The sequence below is a fragment of the Hyaena hyaena genome, unplaced genomic scaffold (genome assembly GCF_003009895.1).
Source record: "Hyaena hyaena isolate Hyena2069 unplaced genomic scaffold, ASM300989v1 scaffold_162, whole genome shotgun sequence".
In the NCBI taxonomy this organism is placed as follows: domain Eukaryota; kingdom Metazoa; phylum Chordata; class Mammalia; order Carnivora; family Hyaenidae; genus Hyaena; species Hyaena hyaena.
This window is the reverse complement of record NW_024080795.1, coordinates 1,464,079-1,488,338: the sequence shown is the minus strand read 5'-3', so window position 1 is coordinate 1,488,338 and position 24,260 is coordinate 1,464,079. Positions and strand designations below refer to the sequence as shown.

At 45.1% G+C, this 24,260-nt stretch overlaps 1 protein-coding gene across 1 annotated transcript in view; it reads right to left on the bottom strand.

Moving 5' to 3' along the window:
• Positions 1-447: 447 nt before the first annotated feature.
• Positions 448-24,260, bottom strand: part of GPC4 (glypican 4) — a 108,639-nt gene continuing 84,826 nt past the window's right edge. The window contains exons 3-9 of the mRNA XM_039239901.1: positions 20,383-20,774; positions 8,424-8,589; positions 3,175-3,305; positions 2,946-3,092; positions 2,004-2,140; positions 1,200-1,375; positions 448-1,096 (exon numbers count right to left, since the gene is read on the bottom strand). Coding sequence (XP_039095832.1) covers positions 894-1,096; positions 1,200-1,375; positions 2,004-2,140; positions 2,946-3,092; positions 3,175-3,305; positions 8,424-8,589; positions 20,383-20,774 — 1,352 coding nt within the window. The 3' untranslated portion in view covers positions 448-893. The remainder of the gene's footprint in view (positions 1,097-1,199; positions 1,376-2,003; positions 2,141-2,945; positions 3,093-3,174; positions 3,306-8,423; positions 8,590-20,382; positions 20,775-24,260) is intronic.

The following is a 24,260-nucleotide window of genomic DNA, read 5'->3' as shown; positions in this document are numbered from 1 at the left end:
AAGACAAAAACCCACCCCCGAACTACGTGTGAAAGTGTGGTGACTGGGACATCTGGAATGCCTTCTATATCTCTAGGGAGAGTGTATTCAAAAGAATCTTCTTCTAACCGGGCTACACTTTAAGTATAAACGAGTTCAAGAAAAGGACCTGTCTGTGGTCTTCGTTTCCGTAATTCAATGCAACCAAGACGGGCATAGTCTGCAGTCTCTTCCGGTCCCTGGCCATCAGTGAAGCATAGCCGCCTTCTTATAGTGACGCTTGACCACACCAGACAAGTGCCTCCGGAGCGCCCTGCACGGCCTTCACATTCCGTCCTAACTCCAGAAAAAACAAAATCACATCCACTCGTCTCCAGATAAGGCAACTAAAACAACAGGGATAAATGGAAATTTTACTGCTTGTTGGGCTTTTTCTTTTAATAAGATAACATGATAAATAAAACCTGCTTCTGTACAGCTATTTAATATTTCAGAAATACGTACATGTTACATGCCAAGAAAGGACCCTGGTTTTCTTGTAAGAAACAAGGTGAGATCATAATCGAAGGGGGAAAAAAACCCACAAACAAAAAGGGGAAAAAAAACAACAACAACAAACAAACGAGAGAGTGATAAAATCACAAATGCACAACTAACTACAGTTCTGTACCTACACCGTTAGCCACGTTTAACATGACTCCAGAGGAGCAGGAACCGACCTTACACGCAAGTCCCTTGTCCCCGCAAAACTGAAGGAAAACACAAAGTCAGCCTTTTTTAAACCAGTGGCCACATAGTAAAAACTGTACATCGTTGTCCATTCATTTAAAAAGCAAAGTCACTAGGATGGTATAAAAGTGATAACCGGTGCCTTTGTAACTTTCTGACGGAAACGTTTTCTCTACAATTAAGAATTATCTCCACTCTCTCTGCATAACCAGGAACAAGATGCAGGAGACAGTGAGGAGGTAAGGCTGCGCCCCAGCGCGGGCACCAGCGCCGCCGGCTTTATCCCCGGCGCTCTTCCCAGAGTGGTCGGTGGCGTTGTACTCCAGCTCCGAAGGGCACTGCTGATACTCACAGCCACTGCCGCTTCCCTCTCCGCTGCTCTCATCACCTAGCGGTTAAAAAAAAACGGAGCAGAGGTGTCATTCTATTCGTTCTCGTCACAAGGTACCCAAGGACAAAGGTGTACATTTCAAATGGCGACAAATGCTTACTGATATCAAAGAAGTCCACGTCATTCCCGTTGTACGCGTTCTTCATTTTGCTGGTCATGACCCGAAGAGCCATGATCTGGCGAAGGATCAGCATGTCCGCTTTGCTGGTGTCGACCTGGACCTCTGGGTTATTGCCCTGGTTGGCTAACCCATTCCCCGTCACTGCGAACAGGTATCTGAAATGAGAAAGGACGCCGTGAAGATGACCAGTGCAACAAAAAGTCGCCAAAGATCATCAGAGGATCCTCCTTGGATTCTAGTGATTTCTGCCGGGTGTGATTCCCCGGAAGTTCTTCCACTTCGAAAGAGCCTGGATTTCTCCTTTTTCCAGGTAGGCATCTTGTTTCTCCAATTTGATGGGGACCTTCTGGAAAGCAACATTGGTTGGTGGCTCAGAGTCAAGTGTCGGTACAGCAGCTACTTAGCAAAGTCACTACGTGTGTAGGGGAGCGACACAAGACGTCACCAGAGAAGAGAATGAGACCTGTTGAGAACTGGTGCTTCAGGAAGCGAAGCTGGTGGGCAAAGACCCCCAGGTACCGTGTACCATAAAGACGACATTACTGGAGCGGCCTGAGCTCTGGTTGTAGCCCTCGCGCTGGGTTGGGATGGCCATCACACGCTTTGGGCCCAGTACGCTTTGTAAGTGGCTGGGTGCCTTCCCAACGCCTACGGGGCAAAGCCCCCTCCTCAGAACGTCCAGAAGCCTCCCGCATCACTGCTACCTACTGTGAGCTGTTCCGCGATGCCCCCCTCAACTGGCAGCTGGCACAGCCCTCTCTGGGGCGCTCCCAGGAGGCTTACCTGCTCTTGCCTTTCCCGTTCCAGCAGCCGTCCTCGTTGCCATTCCCAGCGGCCATCCTCTCGTCATTGCAGACGGTGCTGGGCAGAGAGGACCAGAACTTTTTGGCTTCTTTCAGCTTCTCCTTGACATCGGTAACCTAACGAGGAGGCGGGGGGAGAGGGGGGAGGAAAGGCAAGCCCTCTGTAAAAACACACGGCCACCTACAGGCATGTCTTCTGATCACTGCTAAAGTAGCTGCAGAGTGCTAGGCCATTCGTTTTCAACTTGAGTCACAAGACAGGAACGCAGATCACATGTATACAGAAAAGAACAAAATCACTCAAATGAACTAAGAGTCGAAACGCAAGCTCGGAACGCGTTGCCCAGATCCGCTGTCCACTCTACCTCTTTATTACAACTACCATCTGCCGCCCGCCCGCCTCCATGCCCTGTAGATATGATGAGAAGACACCTTCTCTTCCCACGAGGCTTTTATACTCGCCTTGGGCATCTAGGGCAACCCCTCTGTGAAACCGAGCGCCTGTCCTCACGCTCGCCCTCCTAGTGTATGCGCAGCCTGGTGCCACGCGTAGTAAAGCAGGGTGCTCGGAGTTTCCGACCATCGCAGCACTTACTATACATCCCCTTTGTCACTTAAGCCTGGGACGTCGGCTTCTCCCTCTTTGTTGGGGCTGACAACGAGGACGAGGCTCACTGCCTCCCTATAATTGGCACCGTGATGGGCACACAGTACACGCATCGCATTTCCTAACTGCGTACGAGCTATATGAAAGTGAGAGGCAGAAAATGAGAGGCAGATTGACTGACATCCAGATGCAATTTGCATGAGAAGTTTCACCTGAAAGACCCGTACTTGAAAGCCTTCCAACTAAAAATGCACTTGGAGCAAATGTTTTCAGTTCTCTGTCATTAAACACGGCCATTCCTGCCAAAGTGCTCACCAGTCGGTCCAAACTAGTGCCGGCTGCTGTGGTGGGGCGTTCCTCAGGGTGATACGGTCGGAAGCGAGCGCTGAAGGCACCTTCAGAGATGGAACGGGAAATCCGGCCGGCCGGGAGGGGCTTGGGAGGTCCACATCCCTGGAAAACCTGCAAGCACAGGTCACATTAGGGAAGTCGTGTCCCAAGCTGGAGGGGGGGAGGGGCTTTCCAAGTGTCTTGCTTTCATTACCTTCTGGGATACTTGCACGCTGTTCTCTTGCATATTCATAATAGCATCAGAGATCTTCACGTCGATGGGGTCCATGACGGATTCGATGTTGAAAGGACCCTCAAGCCTCTCTGCCACCATCAGCATCGCATCTAACATGACGTTTGGGGAAGAACAATACAGCATAAACGGTAACTCAGTAGTCTGGCCTTGGGTAATCAGTGCGGTTATTTTACTGTCTTTTGTTTCGGGGAGGAGGGGAGGCTGCATCATAATTAATTCATGTTTTTATATCTTTTTACAAAACATTTATTTTTTTGAGAGAGACCACGAGCAGGGGAGGGGCAGAGAGAGGAGGGTAAAGAGGATCTGAAGTGGGCTCCGTGTTGACAGGCTGACAGCAGCGAGCCCAACGTGGGGCTCGAGCCCACAAATTGCAAGATCACGACCTGAGCCCAAGTCGATCGCTCAACAGACTGAGCCACCCAGGCGCCCTTTAGATCTTTTTCTATGATACCAAACTGCATTTAGTCACTACGCATTGCTAGCTCTCTGAAGTGTGAAGTGGCCAGGTGAATGCTCTATTCCACAGCAAGGAAACCCAATCGAGAATGTTCTATTATACTGATTATTCATTCCTTTGTGTGTCAGTGGCTGTCACCGTTAAGGCTCTGGGCTAGCTTCTGCTGACAGACCTAAGGCTGGAGGCAGAATGACATGCCACTTCTCCCGGTGACTTCTTAGGATGTTTTCATTTCAGGTTCCGTATACAAGACTCAAAAACGCCAATCTGTTAAAATCCTGGCATATCACTTCCCTGCTTTCATTTTTTAAATGAAACCCTTTCAGATCCCTGAGCACACAGCTGCAAAGTACAAATGACAGTGTTCCTAGGAATTCTAATGACTTTTCAAATAATGACATTTTGAAAAATGCCATTTTGTATGAAGATAAACTTCCCATTTCAAACACAAGGGCCTCGAGTTAAGGCAAAGAAGGTACCCCTTTTGGTTCAGGTGCAAAGACAACACAAGACACGGTACGCAGGAAGCCATGTGCTCACACAGTGAGTCTCCACGGATCACTCTGCAAGTCGCTTGGACATTCTGGAGGAGTCTAGAACGTTTCGGTACACACTGAATCTCTTAAACAAAATGCGCCATCCTTGTCTGTCTGTCGTATGCATTTGTTGCTATTTTCCAGTGTCCTCTAATTTTCGCCAATAAATACCAGGCAAAATCGGATGTCTGGATGAGGACAAGGAACTCATGAGAAGCACTGAACTTTTCAACTTCTCTCCCCTTCGCACTCTAGTGCTTAGAGCACGCGGGGAGAAGAGGAGTTAGGTAGGCCCATGTTATCCACAGCCTTCAGATAGGCCAAGGACAGCTCCTAGAAAGGAGGGCTAGTTTCCAGAAGATTATGTACCCTCTTCAAAGAAGACCGTAGGCCACCACACGGGTCTTCTACCTAAGCTTTCCAGTGCAAAGGAGTCTTAGCATCGGCGTATCAATACAACCAAATTTGGTCATCAATCTTTCACCTTCACCGTAAAACAAATACAATACAACAATGTGAGATACAGGATCATTTCTCTAAACTGCGATTCCGATGTCACAAGCCACAAACAGATTTCCGTGAAATGCACTTTTTTTTTTAAAGTAATAACAAATGAAGTTTTGGATTGCATTGTGCCAATAAAGTGACACTCCAACCTCTAAGTAAAGGCTGCCAGCATGAATATACCATTGTCCTGGGGGGGTGGGGGGGGGAATGCTTTTGATGTGCTAGCAAAAGGAGACTTTTGTAAATAAGTGGAGCACAACTTAAATGTGTTCATCATTGTCAAAGCAGCAGGGCTGCCACGCACAGAAAGCACATTCTTCATCCAAGAAGTTGCTTGCTCCAAATAAAAATATTATGAATAGACAGATAATAAACATCCAAAATGCAGAGGTTTCAACAAGAAAAAAGAGCGCGTTTTTGAAACTACTTATTCCCCTAGTGGCAAAGAAAGGCCAGATCACTAATGTGTTTGGGAAAGACTGAAAGGAAACATAAACCCAATTCTTCTAGCTGTTTGGCGTCTTTGTAAACTCTGGGAATGGAGGGAAGCCGGCCCTTTGTTGGGGCCGGTGCCATGGGCTGTGCGGTGCACAGCTGAAGAATGCGCAGAGCTGCCTCCCACCCCTGGGGGGAGTCACGGTCAGCGATCAGTGAGGCTCTTCCGTGCGAGCAGCCGGCCCTCATGAGAAGCCCCAAGAGAACCCAAGACGGTTGGTTTGGTGTTTTTCCTTCTGGTTGGTCCAGGCTGCCGGTCTCTTATTTGCAGGATATCTGACGGTTCCTGCCTTCTGCCAGCAAAACCCTAATGCCCCAATACGAAATCCGTGCTGGCAGCAACGTGTGACATTAATAACAATGTGTGACGTTGGCTAGCAGTCAGATGAACATTAACGCGGCCACAGCAGGTGATGGAAAACAAGGTGCAACCAAGCATCATCACGGTTCTCCAGAAACTGACTTTGCTGGGGGCGGGGGGGGGGGGGGGGGGGGGGGGGGGCGCGGCGGAGTATTTGGCTCCACGCTTGAACCGACTTCTTACAAAACCAAGTCCAGGGGGTTTCAAACTGTTTGGGGCCATCTGGATAAAGGCTGACAACACTATAGATGCAACTTAAGAGAAGGAAAAGTAGGACATGGCGGCCAGAAAGCAGATGTGGAAAACCTATTCTTAGTGTCTCCAAGGATCTACTACAACTGCCGATTTCAGTGCTCGGGTTATTGGCACTGGGTCGGCCCCACCCTGTCAACAAAGTGTCCCCTTCGCACTAGGCAAAGTGAGTCCTTTCACACTGTGCCGCCAATAATCAGAAACCCACACCTTCAGCCTCAGGACTGACTCGAAGAACAAAAGGCAGTTTCCCGACTTAACCCCCAAGATCTGATTTAAAGAAGGCGGGGGATGGGGGGAGCCCTTAAACATTCATTAACTGCAGCCATTTAAAGGGGAAAGAAAAATTCTTTGCAAAGAAAGAGAAAAAAAAAAAAGAACTTATAGCCGAGGCATATAAATTGGGAGTGAATTCCACAACCACAGAGCAAATTAAACCCTGGTGAAAATTCATTAAAAAAAAAAAAAAAAAAAAAAGCACTGGAGATGAACAATGTCTATTCCTCCTGGCCTTTTAGATCAGCTTATTAGACACAAAGAATAAAGTACCCATTAAAAATTAAGTTTAGATACAATTATGTACCTCACCCCTCCAAAAAGGATCATTCCAAATAATTGAGGACAATTGATTCAGAAATCCTATCGATTTCCACTTGGGTTTAATTTTGTTTCTTGAAAGAGAACAGATGTAAATTGTAAGACTCTCCACGACCACAGCAACTCAGCTGTCCTTGACTTTGAGTACCTGGTTGAAAAAGGTAATTAAGCCATGCCAGAGGACGGTTCTGATTTGACGTGGACCTGCAAACTCACGGAAAAATGTTTTTTAAAAGAAGGGAGAGTGTGTTACTTTCTGCCAGATGTGTTAGAACCAAGGAATAGTGCAAGGGACATGCGACCCTCTGCACCTGACTCCTAAGAGATCCATACACAAGCCGGGAAAACGGGGGGACTGTCACTGGGTGGTGTTTGTACTGTATGGCGAATTCTACTCCTTTGCCCCGAGAACTACTACGTTAGACGTTATAAAGTAAAAAGGCTAACCAACATTTATAAAGATGAAGTTAGCAAAAGTGAACTGCAAATGTGGCATTTGGGTGTGGGAGTGAGGGTGGGATTAAAAAAGAGAGCTAGCGAGCAAAAACATCCCCTTTAGATCTGGAAATGCCACAAGCTTTCATTTCCATGGGAAAATGTTTTAAAGCAACGATCTCTCCCATGGCTCCGTTCTGGGCACGCTGGTGCCATTTGTAGGCTTGTGCCTTTGCTGGCCTCACGCATCCCCTTTCATGGGATTTGGCTTCTCTGCGTGTAGACTTTCTCAGGTCTGCTAGCTTTGAGCTATTTAGGCTACAATTGTGCTGAAATGCTTAATATTCACGTCTTTTTCTTTTTTTTAAACCCCCGTGTCGGTGTGTTCAAGAATCTGCTGGAGCCAATTTATTGATGCATTTTCAAACAGACTTAATATGGTAATTAGCTCGCATGCAGACTAGAAAGCATTTTCTCCAATTCCAACCTCCCCACAAAGTGCCAGCAAATTGCACACATGTTCCCATGATGTGAACAAATAAGTGAAAAATAGGTGCTTACAAAGGCACTTAAATTCTGCAATTACACAAATGTGACGGGGGGCTGGGGAAAGAAGCGAAGTTTGCTTTTGTGAGCTGTTAGTATGTGTATTCAGGGCCACCAGCACGGAGTAGCAGAACAGCCAACCCGGTCACTGATGGTTCAGGACTAAGCTATGTGTTAAGAGCACATCAAGGGAGTCAATGACTGGTTATTTAAATTAGCCTTAACTTGTCCTTTCCCAGAGAGGTCGATTAACCTTCTCAAAAACTGAGTCCTTCACTTACACTGCTGTCTGGATTCTGGGTTTCAGGTGTACGTGAGAGTGTTTACCTCTGAAATGACTGGAGCAACAGCCCCTCTGTTCTCACCAGAGCGGTCTCCTACTATTAAATCCTCTACAGAAATAGAACTCCTAAATTCTCACAACTGGATTTCACTTCAAACATCCAACGAACATCCGGCCAGTACGCAGATTTGGTCACAGTTTGACAGATGTAACAATTTAAAGGCTCAGTCAGTGGGGCGCCTGGGTGGCTCAGTGGATTGAGCAGCTGACTCTTGATTTCAGCTCAGGTCATGAGCTCAAGGTTCGTGAGATCAAGCCTCGAGTCAGGCTCCATGCCCATAGCACGGAGCCTGCTTGGGATTCTCCCTCTCTCTCTTTCCCACTCAATTCTCTGTCTCTGTCTCTCTCTCAAAATAAATGAATAAACTTAAAACAAATAAAGCTCACTCAGTGATAGCTGTACCCCAGCATCTACACGGGCACAAGTCTGTGGTGTTTAACTAAGACTGACCTTTGGGGGGAAAATGTCAAAAAGTCACATTCTCATTATTAAAACTTGGTATTCACTGTATCTAAAGTAAATGAACTTGTAGAACGGTATGAACTCTGAGTACAGTTAGCACCCTGGCAGATAATACATACTGAACAGAACTTTCAAGGATGATCATTACAACATGCCCCGTGTCCGGCACTGAGCTACCTCCAACGACACCAACACGTCACTCACTTACTCACCTATGAAATTGTTCCACTCAAAATCAAGATCTCCTTGGTGGGCCAAACAGCCTCTCATAATGTTTGAGCAGTAGTTGTAACACGGCTTCACAGTCACGAGACCCTGGCAGTGAGAGCAGTAGATCATCTTCAACAGGGCGTGGGTACACTGCGCGGTGGGGTTCACCTGGTTTGGGAGAAGACACAGAGAATGGTGGAGCAATTCAAAGAGAACACAGAAATTCCAAGCGCATCAAGTGGACCCTGAAGGTCTCGCCACAAATTCAACTTCAGAATGAGTTGTGAGGGACCCTGCTGGGTGGGCCTGGCCAGCTTCTTCTGGAGGGAGATTAGATAAAAGGAAGGAGATACGTTGGGAAGAAGGGTGAAGGGAGGGATGACTCGGCTTTACCTGAACTCATCAAGATGCATGGATTTCCCATCCTGTAGACTCCCATTCTCCCTCCGTCCCACTCCCTCTCTCTCTTGCACACAGTCACTCGCTCTCATTTTACATGGCTCAATTGTTTCAATGTCTTCTCACAAGTAAATCTCTGGGATCAGCCACAAGACACCGTCAAGGAGACCCTCTTCTGCCCACCATGCCCGGCATGCTGTGGGCTCTGCCTCGCCAGACTGGGACACAAGCTTATCTTCTTCTGAAACACACAGACTGACTACAAGACTGTCGTCTGAAACTTAATTCCCCCAATCAAGGTCTGTACCTAGTGTGTACTCCACATTCTGTGCCAGTAGCTGTGCAGAAGGCAAAAATCGACGAACACTCAACAGACAAGAATCTGAGTAAATTTAAACTTGGGCTGAGGTGAAGGCCTTCCAAGGCCCGGGAGCAGTAGAGCACACAGCGCTCAGGGAACACCTAACGGAAGAGAGGCGGCTTCGGTTACATCGTGAAGAAAGGGTTAGATTTAATTGGCCAAATGAAAGGAGACCATCCGAGCCAGGGAGAGCGAAATGAACACGGGCTGTAAAGAGAGCATACTGAGCATGTGGGGCTGAGGAACTGTGGGGAATAAGGCCACATGCCTAGGAAAGAGGGTGTGTGTGGCCAGGGCTTGAAGGCACATGAAAACCAGGCAGAAATGGAGATGCCATATGGCATGACACAGGAGGCTACTCAAGTTGATGACTAAAGGAAGTAGCCAGGAATGAAAGCTGTGCCCGAGTCAGATTAGGCTGGCTGTCCACATAGTGTCATCTTTATATTTATTTTTTAAAATTTATTTTCTTTAAAATTTTTTTTAGTGTTTATTTTTGATGGGGGGGGGGCTGGAGGGGGCAGAGAGAGAGAGGGAGACACAGAGCTCAAAGAGCCAGACGCAGGGCTTGAACTCACGAACTGCGAGAACATGACCTGAGCCACGAAAGTCGGACACGTAACTGACAGCCACCCGGGTGCCCCTATGTTTTTAAAAACTGTTTCTTCATTTTTGAGAGAGAGAGCGAGCGAATGAGACAGCGTGCATGCAGGGGAGGGGCAGAGAGAGGGAGACAGAGGATCCGTAGCAGGCTCTGCGCTGTCAACAGAGAGTCAGATGTGGGGCTCGAACCCACAAACCATGAGATCATGACCTGAGCCGAAGTCAGACGCTCAACCGACTGAGCCCCCCAGGTGCCCCTCCTCTTTCTACTTTTATACAGTGATGCTGTCTGAAGCCCCCAGAGCTGGTCCCACAGGCCATGCACTTTTGTCAATGCTTAGAATGCATCGTGGCTGGGTGTCACTCGCTGGCAGCTAACCAAAGGTTCTCATCTTTCCATTTGCTCTGCCCCAGCCTTGGCTTCTCAGGGTCACTATTAGAGGATTAGTGTGCCCCTCTCCATCAGCACCAAGTGGGTCTGCACACGCGAACTTCACACCAGCGCAGGGAGCAGATGCTGGGATGCAGGGCAGTCTGGCACTTCACCTGCTCTGCAGCGTGACTTTGGATGCCGCTTATCAACGGTACCCGTAGGAATAGGAGCGGGGGGTTTGGAACTATCAGGAAACCTTAACACCTTTGGGCTCCTATCTGATGTGTGTACACATGTACACACACATGTCCTCTCTCTCTCTCTCTCTCTCTCTCTCTCACCCCCCCCCTCCCTCTCACCTTCACCAGACCTCTAGCCTAAAAGGGGCAGGGTGGGAACATCCAAAAAAACAAAGAGGTGAAAGTCAACTTTCCCTGTAAAGAATCAGGACTTTTCCCAAGTCTTTTTTTTTTTTTTTTTTTAATTTTTTAAATTTATTTCTAGGAGAGAGAGAGAGAGAGAGACAGCGTGAGCAGGGGAGGGTCAGAGAGAGAGGGAGATACAGACTCTGAAACAGGCTCCAGGCTCTGAGCTGGCAGTCAGCACAGAGCCCGACGCGGGGCTCGAACCCACGAACCGCGAGATCATGACCCAAGCAAAAGTCGGACGCTTAACCGACTAAGCCACCCAGGCGCCCCTCCCAAGTCTTAACCAGGCCCACATTAGCCCTTTTAACTATGTTTTAACGTCCAGCGAAATCTTGGCTACCCAACAGCCTGAAGGAATGGCCAGTCTGGATAACTAAAAGTTCATTCCTTTGAAAGTCACAGATGGTTAAGACTTAAATGCCTGTCCTCTCCACCCCCTCATTTTACAGATGATCAAACAGGCCTGGAGAGAGGAGGTCACTGAACAATCCTAGCATCACAGAAGTCAGAGCTGGAAGTGGCCTTAGAGATCATATAGTTGGGGGCTCACATTTAAGAGATAAGAAAACCAAAGCTACGCACATCAACTGACTTGCTGACAGTCACCCTGATTCTAGAACTGCACTTGATCAAACACTTCCCAGATCTACACACCAGATATGAAACTCTCAGCTGGGGCACTGTTTTCCTCATTATGGTTAGTGAGCTTCCACAGTGATGCTACCGCTAAATGGCTGTATTTGAGAGAGGTAAAGAATCAGAATGTAAATACCTATGAGAAATCACAGAAGAACCTAAGGCGTTTGTTGAATATTATGCTTAAAAGGAAACAACACCAGGGCGCCTGGGTGGCTCCATCATGACCTCGCAGTTCGTGAGATTGAGCCCTGAGTTAGGCTGTGCACTGAGCAAGGAGCCTGCTTAAGATTCTCTCTCTCCTTCTGCCCCTCCCCTGCTTGTGCTAGCACGCGCTCTCTCTCTCTCTCAAAAAAAAAAAAAAAAAAGAAACAATCAATGTCTCAGTACAGAAACATGTAGAAAGCTGAAGTGTCAACAAATAGTTACTGAGCACTTATCTCAGCGTCAGGGATTATTCTGGAATGTATTTGTGATAAGGTAGCAAGGCAAGTAGGAATCTCTGTTGGAATACGGAACTTGCTAGAAGGCGTAGAAACATTCCGAAATGGTATGGGCCTTTAGGAAATAAGCAAAAATGAAAAGCTCAACAGCTGTACTCAAGAAACATTTTTTTCCAGAGAGACCTTTTTCCGATTTTTTTTTTTTTTAAACTCCAGGACATGGTCCACTGTATTCTTAGTTGCACTGTGAGCCAGGTGCGGGATGTGGTAGACCTTGTAGTCCAGCTCCCTAACATAGGGACGTGTTGGCTCGAGTTTGAAAAACAGAGACTGAAGGAAATGACACAGTAGAGTTTTATTAAAGGAAGATTATGACGCTGGGTTTGGCTGACTTTTTCCATTTCAGTCTCTGGCTGAGCACCGGCTCACACTCTGCACAGGGCTGGCTGGCTCACCACTGAAAATGACCGCAAGGAACTGAGCTCTAACATGCTCTGGAAACACTAAATACCAGAACTGAGAAGAAAGGGGGCAACGTTCTAAGAAAACTGAGGCGGGGAAGCACACACACAACAGCCACGTTGGAGAAAATCAAACGGAGTCTTTTGTCTCACGGCCACTAGCCAGACCCTGATACACATGTACTTCACATGAAGGGAACTCAGAACCTAGGAAACCAAACCCTTGTGTGGGAATGAGGCCCTGGTGTAGAGGAGGGTTTTAACACAGTCAGGAAATGGAAAAGAAATAGGGGTCCCTTGCAATGCTCACCGCCCCCCCCCCGAGGTAATAGCAATAATGTGACCACTCCCCAGGCCTTGGGTCCCCACTCTCATGGAGCCGACCAAGCTCAGGAAGGTGAACCCAGAGTGCCAAGGACCAGCTCTCCCTTTGCACTCTGGAGTACCCGGTGGAGAAGCAAAATGGATACCTACCTTTTAGAATCCTCAAGGGCTTCATTCTGGGGCTTTATATATTTTCAATAGAAATTCAAGTTCATTCACATTCTACTCCCTTGTAACCCTCAAAATCAATGACATCTTGAGAACCCAAATAACTCACTGAAGTACATTTATGTTGGGACCCGAGTCCAAGTGTTAGATCAAGGCACACGCAGAGTGATAAAAGGGGTAAACTATACTCCAAGGGCTTCCTTTGATCCTCACTTATATGTTGATGGCCTCTGGCATGGCACGCCCCTTAAAATGTTCAACACCAAGGGGCACCTGGGTGACTTCAGCTCAGGTCATGATTTCACGTTTGTGGGTTTAAGCCCCGTGTCAGGCTCTGTGCTGACAGCTCAGAGCCTGGAGCCTGCTTTGGATTCTGTGTCTCCTCTCTCTCTCTGTTTCTCAAAAATGAATAAATGTTAAAAAAATTTTTTTAAATGTTCGATACCGTTGTTTCCTTTGGGTCATAGCTCTTGACTAATGTTTAACGCTTTCCTTTGGTTTAGAAGGGTCTGTTGAACTCTGATGCCAGTGATTTCCAGAATCCTTGGGGCTGGGTTAGGAGTGGAAGTAGGGGTTAGGATTGCTTTGATAAAAGGCATGTAGAGGAGTTATTTCTCAAATTGATATTTAGAAACAGAGAGGGGAAAATTATACATTCACCCTTTCCCCGTTCTGAGTACTTTACATGTCTATTAACTCATTTAAGCCTCAAAATAATTGCATGAGAGGAGTATTATCATTTCATTTCACAGAGGAGAAAGCAGAGGTCCAAAGAAATGAAGGGATTCACACAAGATCTTCCAGTAAATGGCCAAGATTTGCATACATTTTGGTCCTAGAGTAGGTACTCTCACCTTTCTTGATGTATATGGGAATGGCTTCTTTTGAGTAACAGAACAGTGAAGGAAGGCAGGGAAGCACATGGGAGCTAGTCCTGCACAGCTCCCCAGACCTAGCACAGGGGATCCACACACAGCTATGAGGACGGATGTTTATCTGGTGACAATCTGCAGTTTTCAAATTTAGTGACCAAATGAAAGCATTTTTACATTGGAGGGCAAGTTAGGATTTATCCACATGGAACAGTACTTGAGTAGATCCTTGGAGGAGAGGACGTACTGTTGAATAAACAACAAGGACTTATTCAGCCAATGCTATACCCTCACAATGGTCTGAGATGCCACAGGGGTGAGGGAAAACCTCATATTTTAACAAAGTACTAACATTTTGAAAGAACTGTAGCTATGTAGCAGAGATGATCAATTTCTACCAGTAAGTGAGGCCCTTTATACCAAAAAAAAAGGCTTGACATTTTTTATGGAAGAATGCGGTGGTTTGGGTGCCTGGGGGGCTCAGTCGATTAAGAGCCGGACTTCAGCTCAGGTCAAGATCTCACGGTTTGTTGAGTTCGAGCCCCGCATCGGGCTCTGTGCTGTCAGCACAGAGCCTGCTTTGGAGCCTCTGTGCCCCTCTGTCTCTGCCCCACCTCTGCTCGTTCTCGCTCTCAAAAATAAATAAATAACTTTAAAAAAAGAATGAGGTGCTTTGACTTGTTTGGGGGGGAGGAGTATGGTAGAGAGGGGACATCATCTGGACTCAATACTTTTATATGAACTCAAAATCTGACAATATATTAATCGCCAATTTCCAAGTCTTAGAAAATCCTTCAAGATTGACCAAGGTCTTTCTAAATGTGAAAGTGTCTTGGGATTTTAGGAGGCAGTCTATGTTTCACGGCCAAAGTCAACGGGAGGGAGGAAGAACCCTCATTTCCCTTGTAAGATACCCATTCCTGCCGTCCTCAGGATACACATTTGAAACTGACATCTGCATGCCGTTTCTGCTAATAAAAAGGCTTTGCAGAAAAGTCCCCTTCTCTGCAAAGACTTTTCTAATCTACATTGTGACTTTCTACTAAATAACCTCCATTTTCCAACCACCACATTAAAAACTACTGCAAGCAGCCTGAAGAAAAGAAAAATGCTGGAGAGAGTTCTCTTCACGCAGCCTGGATTTCGTTTCAGTAATTCAGAGCGAGCCTCAAGCCACATTACACAGGGATGGCTGTCAACATGCTGCACTCAAGTTAAAAACATATTTCCTTTTAGTTTATTCCAGTCCCTGACATACATTCGCTGCAACGTTTTTTGGTTTTTTGTTTTTGTTTTTTGGTCTGCAAAGCCAATAGTACTGAACAAACAAAAAAGATCTAGGTTTTATCTGTTGCTTGGTAACATAAGCACCCAACAAAAATAAGGGGAAAATCTTTCCCAAAATTATGGTTAAAAAAAAAAAAAAGATAGGGAACCCAAACACACTGCGAGATGTGAGGAGTTTATTCAACAACTTCCTAGATTTGAATTCACTGAGCACTCACGAAGAAAGGAGGATGGGATGCTCCTATTTCCTTGAGAATAGGATGCTAAAGAGGTGACAAGTAAATGGAATAAACCAGGACCCAGTCAGGAATATTTGTAGGTATAGTGTGGGTAAAACTGAAGCATCGGCTATACTGACCGCCTTACAGAGGGCTCTATTTCTGTCCTGAGAGTATGCTGCTCAAGTTCCTCAGTCCTTCACACTCCTCACGCTCTTAGCCTCCCACTCCCTTCCCAGCTATTAGAGTCCTACCTTCCTCTTTGCAATTCTACTGTTTATAACAGTTGTGAGTGAAAACAAAGATTAAGTATTGAAAAATGTCTACACCCTGCTTCTTAAAAACTTTTTGTACAGGGGCACCTGGGTGGCTTATTTGGCTAAGTGTTCGACTCTTGATTTCAGCTCAGGTCATGGTCTGACAGTTGGAGCCCTGCGTCGGGCTCTGTGCTAATAGCACAGCCTCTAGGGAAGCTCTAGCTCTCTCTCTGCCCCTCCCCCACACGCATGCATGTGTGTGTGTGTGTGTGTGTGTGTGTGCGCGCGCGCGCGCTCTTTCTCTCTCTCTTGTGCGCTCATGTGTGCTCTCTCAAAATAGATAACCTTAAAAAAAGGCTTTTTGTATAGATTTCTAAAATTTACGTTTATAGTGATTGGGGAAATGGCAAAATAATTTGTGCAGTACTCTTGGATGCGCTGGGACACTGTGAATACACAAAAATGATGGGGGAGCAATGCAAATTGTTTTCAAGGCAGGACAACCATTCAGACATCACAATGGTAAAGCACCGATTTCTAATTCTAGCCCCTGTAGCTTGGGGTGGGGGTGCAGACATAGTCCCATTATGTCAGTGTTAATTGAAACCATGAGAACGCAACTCTCTCTGGCACAGGAGCTGTTAGTTTCCGTGGTGCGTGGAACCTCTTGTGCCTTCCTGAAAGACCACAACCACAACAGACTGCACCCTTCCAGGCCAAACTGCTGCTAACGCAGGTAAATAAGAAATACGTCATGAACCATGACAAGTAAGGATGGAGTAAATAATACAGACATGTGCAGCACCAGAGTGCTCTTGAGCCATTTGTTACTAACTGAAGGGACCTTTCTGAAGCTGGGATTGTAAAGCTCAGTGGAGGAAGCTACAATCACTGGATGTGGGGGCCCAGAAATCTGAAGCAAGGCAAGTATACTTCAACTAAGAAGTGACTTTCTCTTGAAGTCAGTTAAACTTGCTGGTGCTAATGGCCCTTAAAGGTTTAGCAATCATCAAATCACTGCTAAACGTGTTAACTATAACCCTCGTGTTGCAAAAGTCAGCGGGAAAAACAGGGCCTCCGCTTACAAAGAGAAAAGTGGGACCATGTTTGAGGTAGGTACACAGTAACCAGTCCCCAAGACCACAGTGCTTTTTTCATATCGGACTTTGAAAGACACCTTTGTAGATCGGGTGGGTAAGGGGGTGATGGTCTTGAAATGGGAAATCTATCCTCCACTCTGAAAAGTCTTTTTCAGGCCCAAGGTTTAATTAATTCTGTCGGACACCTAATGAATGTCTATTTCTTGGGTTGCTCTAGTTCTACCCTGTGGACTACCCTTCGACAGCAACCGGCAGTGGTGGGAACCCATATGAAAAACCAGCGCTTGGCTCCCCAAACTGGTCAAGAAGCTTATCGTATTAATCAAATATAGGGACTTTTCCCCAGCATGTTCAATTTGAAATAAGGTTTTGATAGATCATTTACTGTCTTCCCTATACCACCGTCTATTAAAATTTTCCATTTCATAGCCATACTCCAAAAATTAGTGTAATAAATGTTTTCTCAAATATCTAAGTATTCCTTGCATGCTTCTAAGCAGAAACATTACAGAGATGAGAGATTTTTTACATACTTTGTGTTTTAAGCCCTTTAGAAATTGATTTGATGCCCGAGTATCTTATTATTGTGTAATTTAGATAACATAACCCAACTGAGCTGAAGGGTTTGCTTTCAAGTTAATCCTTAAGGCTACAAGAAGCTCAGTAGGGAAGCACAACGTTATTTAAAAAGTTTACAGGGCGTTTGGGTGGCTCGGTCGGTTGAGTGACCGACTTCGGCTCAGGTCATGATCTCGTGGTTCGTGGGTTTGAGCCCCGCATCAGGCTCTGTGCTGACAGCTCACAGCCTGGCGCCTGCTTCAGGTTCTGTGTCTCCTTCTCTCTCTGCCCCTCCCCCACTTGTGCTCTGTTTCTCTCTCAAAAATAAACAAACATTAAAAAAAAGATCTAAAAAAAAAAAGTTTCCAATACCAAATACAACCTTTAAAGCAGACATGAAAGAGTATTTTCAACTAAACAAGTGGCAAGTGATGTTTACTCAGAGTAAATTAAGCCTTACAGCTTGTGTTCACTGTATTCTCACATAACAATGCAAATATCTCGTAGGCAGATATGAGAATACAGTGAATGCAGAATACACATCAACTCTGAAAGAAATTTAGGGTTATATTTAGAAAGGAACTTTCTCAAAACAGCTGAACAGTACTAAGGTACACAGGAAATCTTAAAAAAATTCATAGCAAAAGAAACATCAGAAATGGACTGCGACTCTTGTTTTGAGTCATATGCTCCTTATGGCATAGGCTAAGGGTGTTTGGATCTTATATAAAAGCCAGTCTTGCTGAGGATTTCCCACCATGAATTCTGAGAAGCAGAATTCTCAAGAAGAATGTAACACAGGGAAGCCACAGCTGCTTCCTTGTCCCCACCCCGGGAGAGGGGCTGGTGTGGGCAATGGCAAGCCTCCTGGCCCTCAACCTTCTCCTCGGTAATGAAGGCTCTCGAAATCACTTCTTGTTTTATCTACAGCCGTCTACCCCAAGTGGGAAGTTCTGGAATCTCCGTTCTCTAAGGGGTCTCCAACTTAGCAAAGCCAGGCTAACCAGACTTGTGCTGGCCTGTCCCTTTGCCCAAGAACAGAAAGGGGGATCGTGAATGTAAAAGCAACCACTTTTCAGACGCTTGCAAAAAAGGCTTTCTACTCCTTGCTTTTCTCTTCAGAGCATGCACGCGCGCATGCGCAGACACACACACACACACACACACACACTCATTCAGGTCTGCCTATTCAGTTTAGGATGAAGCCAAAGACTTGCTGAAGAAGAGCAGATGTGTGAGGTGAGCTATGTAAATGACTTTGACCTAGAGTCCCTGTGCCTTGTTTCGGGGCTCCGACATGAGCACTTGCAGGATTCATAATGGATGCTGCGGTTTAGGGATCAGATTATTCCTTTAATTATAACCACCATCCCCCCATGTGCACCCAGCCCCCCTCCTGGGCCCCAACAAATTGTTACAACTTCTAAGGAAACTACCAGGAGAAAAAGAAGTGAATAGAAACATGCTGGAGAGAACTGTTTCCTGCAAGTTTCCGGCCTGGAGATGAGAGAGAACAAAAAAAAAACTGAAATAATGAGGGCAACCAATCAATTAATCCTCCTACCACCCAATCCTAGCGCGAAATATCCTAGAAGCATCTCATTTTTATGGCACACATCCTTTAGAATCTTCTCTTCACTGGGTTAATGTAAGTTTCCCCTCTAACTAGGGTAACTTTGACTCCTGGTCTACTAGGGACAATCCTGGTTGCTTGTTAAAAATTAGTGGCACATATTGCCTGGGTAGGAATGTGAATGAGCACCTCTTGGTTTAGATGGTAAGCATCCTGGATTGGACAATAGATTAAATGGTCACTTGAACCCTAGATGAACTCTCTGCTAGGCAATCAGATTGATATTCTAGTTGTGTTGCTGAGTTTTTATTCTGACCTCTCCTTCAGTCCTCAAAACAACCAAATGGCCTGAGTAAAAGCTGCTGTCCTTATGACCGCAAATTTTTTTAGCAAACGGACTACAATTTAGCTTTTCCTCTGAGGGCTGAAATGTCATGGTACCAAGATGAGTCTTCCACAAGGTGACATGCCCCAGGGTTATTCTGTCCCTCCAGTGGTAGAAGTCATGGAAGGGTAGAGGTGGAAACGCCTTCAAATTTTGCCTTTTTTTCTGAAGAAGGGGGAGTAAAGGAGCCATACAACCATTTCCTCCTTGAAATCTTACTCAAAACACTCGACTTCGGAAAGAGGAAAGCAAAGCTTCTCTGGTGCAGCTAGGAGGCGAAGTCCCAGATGCAGAGTCTCACTGGAAAGCACCCCATGTTTCTCTGGCCTCTTCTCAAGGAGGCCTCTGAAACACCTTAGCTGGCCGCAGAGAACACAGTCCAATTCTTTTAATTTACAAATGGAGGAAAACATGGCTCACTTCATCTGCTCTTGCCTACCTATCACAATTTCATTCTCTCTATTGGTGATCCTAGAAACAAAGCCATAAGTCAAGAGCAGGTGGCCCACGCTAATTGTCATAAAAGACTCTGCCTTCTAAGGAGCTTAGAGTACACCTTAAAACAGAACACAAGGAAACACGCAGTAATGGATGCTAAATACTGTTCCAGACTGTAACTAGCAAGCTCAAACCTAGTCACTCAAAGCAACTAAATATGGAGCCTGTTTCTTTCTCTGGAGGGGAAGTAGAATAGAAGCCAAAAGGAGTATGGCGATATTAAACTCATTTTGAAAATTAAGGTTCCAAAGTGAACATACAATCTGCTTCTAAGAATAGCTACCAAGGAAACCACTGAGAAGAATGATAATGTTATATGATAATGCTCCTCACAGCACGGTTTCTAACTATATAGCGTAAGTATATCAGGCCAAAGTGTGCGAGGGAAAAGGCAAGCGAAAGGAGAGAGCAGAACAGAAGAAAACCGTTCTCGAGCCCATGGATTTTTCTACCTCTCAAACGGTCTTTTAAAATAAAACAACACAGGGGCGCCTGGGTGGCTCAGTTGGTTAAGCGTCCGACTTCAGTTCAGGTCATGTTCTATCTCATGGTTTGTGGGTTCAAGGTCCACGTCAGGCTCTGTGCTGACATCTCAGAGCCTAGAGCCTGTCTTCAGATTCTGTGTCTCCCTCTCTCTCTCTGTCCTTCCCCTGCTCACGTGGTCTCTCTCAAAAATAAATATAACATAAAAAAATTTTTTTAATGAAACATGGGGTGCCTGGGTGGCTCAGTCAGTTAAGTGTCAGACTCTTGATTTCAGCGTAGGTCATGATCTCAAAGGTTTGTGAGATCAAGCCCCACATCGGGCTCTGCGCTGACCAAGTGGAGCCTGCTTGGGTCGGTCGGTCTCTCTCTCTCTCTCTCTCTGCCCCTACCCTGCTTTCCCATGCTCTCTTTCTCTCTCTTACAACAAATAAATAATAAATGACAGGTAGGTAGGTAGGTAGGTAGATAGGTAAGTAGATAGATAAAATGATACAACACAAAACAAAAACACAGGATGCAACCAGAACTTACCACGGACACTTTGCTCACTACATCTCTCGCGACTGCCAAGCCTTGAGCAAAAGTACGGGCTGCTACGAACGCACGAGTGACCTGCAACTTCAGTTTCCGAGGGACATCTCCAAAGGGCTTCAGCTGCTCGGTGTACTTGCTCACACATTCCAGATACTCATCTGTAAAGTGGTACTGGGAGTTCACCAGGCGGAACATCCGCTCCAGAAGGCGAGCCCAGAAGTCACTTAGCATTTCCTCCAGGTTGACGCTTCCTGCCACATAGTAGCGCTTCAGCTCTCCGAAGAGATCTTTAAATAGCTCAGAATTCTGCATGTATAAGCGGCCATATGTCTTCACAAACATGTCATTCAGGGATTTCTCTGCATTTTCCAGCAGTTCTTTGAAGAATTCTAAAAACAAAACAAAAAAAGAAGAAAAAGAAAGAAAGGGCTTTCAGTAACTAAACAACGGAGGGCTCCTCAGGTCAATTTTAAGACTTAAAAAAAAATCACAGAATTAAATTGGAAAACACACTCAGATGGAAGGTGGATTTCTTTTGGGAGATGTGGCATTGCTAATCATTTGTCAATGAAAGGAAATCTAGGTCACAAGTCACAAAGGGGTGGGGAGGGTATTTTAGACCAAGAACTTCTCGGAAGTCAATATAAAACCCATTCATTTCTCCCATTCAGTCACAAAGTAAATAAAGAACCAGATAAAAATGTTTACATGAAGTCTAAAACATGAGGTTTGCCAGAACTTTCTTACCATAAGAGTCTAAACCAAAGCCAATGATGCCTCCTAACTGAAACATGACACCAGTGGACAGGTATTTTCAAAACAGGTTGTTTTACTTGGACACTATTTTTCCTTTTCTCCTCACATCTACATGACATGAAAGAATGCAGCCTGGGAAATGCTAGTGGACAAGAAATAGAACAAAATACCCTAAAAGCTAACATTGAGATTTTCTGAAAGTTCACAGGTGTTCCCTGTGACATTAGTACAAACTGGGGTATCCAAGCTGACCTTGGGTTCTTAAAGGAGTCATATGGTAACATCATGAGATTCCTGGTGGGGAGGGGGAGAGAGAAATGTCTAACAGACTCAACCATAGATCTGGTGTATTTATAAGACAACAGGGAAAACTACTGAAGAAAATAAGTAAGAATACCTGGTTATTCCAGACTTACTTTTTGGCCTAAGAGTTAAAGATATTAATCTCTTAGGTACACATAGCAAATTAGTTTCTCCTGAAGCTTTTCTTAGGCAGGTCAAAGAAGAGAAGAGCTAATGGTACACCTGTATCAATAATTCTTCAAGCATCTATGGTTGGTATGAAAATAAACACTTCACGACATCAAGTTTATAAGCAGGAAATGTACTAAATACCAAAGGAAAATATAAGGACCTCAATTAAGAAAATGCCTCCAGGGGCGCCTGGGGGGCTCAGTTGGTTGAGCACCTGACTGTTGGTTTTGGTTCAGGCCATGCTCTCACAGTGTGTGAGTTTGGGCCCCACATCGGGCTCTGCGCTGACAGTGCAGACCTTGCTTGGGATTCATTTTCTTTCTCTCTCTCTCTCAAAAATAAATAAATAAACTTAACACACACCAAAAAAGAAAAAGTGCCTCCAAGCACACATGGAGCAGAAAATATGGTGCCTCCTTCAAAGCCAGAAGAACATTAACAATCTTACCAAAACGCAATAGTGCGACAAAGCCATTATCTTCTCATGTCGAGTGGGCAATCAGAGGCTGAAAGCTGCTTCTAAATAGTTTCTCAAAACCTGGACTGGAAACACAGAAGCCTTTTGGAAGGGGTGTGTGTGACTAGCTTACTTCCAAGAGATTCCATGCCTATGTCCCCAACACATCACCACACACAGTTGCTTGATGCTTGAGGCTGAAGTCCACAGTCTCCCGCATACCAGCTTTTCAAACTATGTGTGTTTTGTTTGTAGGGTAGTTTTGCACAGAGAACAGCTCTTTCCTTTTCCTTTGGTGGAGTTTTTCTTTCTACTACCACCTAACTTGTATTCCCTGAGCTTTCTTCAAGGAGAGACAGGAAAATGATTCTCTCCAAAGAGTTAAAAAGTTGAGAGGCCAAGTCAACTCTTCACCTCCATTACAAGTGCACAGTTTGGCATTTTTACCAACGTTCTCTCCCCGGAATTAGACCAGAAAGTGTGCAAGGAGCTAGGGGAACTATATGAAAAGCATGACTCCAATCAGGTACCTGAGAGGCCTCGAATTCTCTCCAAAATCCTAAGTGATTCTCAAGTGTGGTCCCAAGACAGGCAAGCATCAACACCACATCACCATCACCAGGATACTTGTTAGTAATGCCAAGTTCATGGGCCCCACCCTAAAACCACTGGATCAGAGACCCTGGGGACAGAGCCCAACCATCTGCAACTCTGCTTGTGCTAGCGTTCGAGTGCCACTCACCTCTCAATAGCAATCAACACCAGCTCAGGGCTGTGCTAATATGAAGCATATGGGTTAAGTGTTTTAATTAGAGGAAAATGTCTTTCCAATGAATTGGGTTTTTAAATTTTTTTTCTTGCAATCGTGGGTATGATCTATGATGTTTTCAGGGGGATCAATGTTCTTGTGTGGAAGTCTCTACCAAGTGTGCAGATGCAGGTAGCACTTTTCTAGAATTCAAAGCTGGGAAGTCGTGCGGTACAGAGAGACCTGAAACGATCATCTGGTCCACTTCCCACACCTTGCTTGAATAGCCAGCATCTTTGCCAAGTGGCGCTGGCTCATCGAGGACATAAACAAGGCACATGGAGTTGTGTTAGTACATGTCCAGGCAGTTGCACACATAGCTCCCACATACTGGAAAAATAAAGCCTGGTCATTGAGATCAAAATGCAAGCCTTCTGTCAATCCAGTGCTACTAATATTTCACGATCCAAAAGAGAAGATTCCAAAGGTAACCACGGGTCCATCCTTAATATTGGATTTTTATTATATTACTCATAAAATTGGCACACATCATTGAGTGTAGAAATAGGATGTTGGAAAATTATTTGACTTGTGCTTTGATGACTCACTTAATAAGTAACTCTGAATACTCGCATTTCTAGTGAATGGCATCTATAGTCATACAGGTTTTCAGGGTAGGAGCAGAGTGGCATTTCAAAGGTGTTTTAATTTAAAACATCTATAAAATGTCAGAGTCCATTGTTTAGGCTTCGAAGTGCTCCAGGTCAAAATGAAATGCTCAGACACTGAACATTTTACGGAAAAAAATAAAAGTCTTAGAGTTCCTCATTCAGATCAAGAACACTGTGGGTTGGTGTAGCTCTGTATAACACAGCTTCGGAGTATAAGAGAAATGATCTAATTAAGAGGAGAAGTGATTTCAAACCGGCATGACCTCTGTCTAATACCATCATGGACCTTACTTTTTCCCATAATTCAAATTCGGTCTTGAAAGGGTGTGTCTGTGTGTCTGTGTCTGTGTGTGTGTGTGTGTGTGTGTGTGTGTGTAAGCATGCATGCTGTGTGTTATGTTAATTTAAACTTTAAGAGATTAGCTTGGCGCTACATACATATTAAATTCTAATTCCTTTGCTTGTTCAGAAAATTCATTTCCTTTCCTTCACACTTTAAAGACTCTTTAGTGTGGCTATGTAAGTTGCAAATATAAAGATCGTTTGAGTGGGCTATATATAGAAATTCTATAAAACTGATATAACAAATTAAAATCTGATAATTTAATCCCTCCTAATGGCTATGCAATTTGACAAGTATTTACTGAGTGGCTATTATCGGCTCAAATCAAAGCACACTGTTTTACTATGCATTTTAACCTTCTTGCTCAATCAGACTCAAATCAGCACTTCCAGAAAGACAAATTTCCTTCATTCAATTCACCTTTAC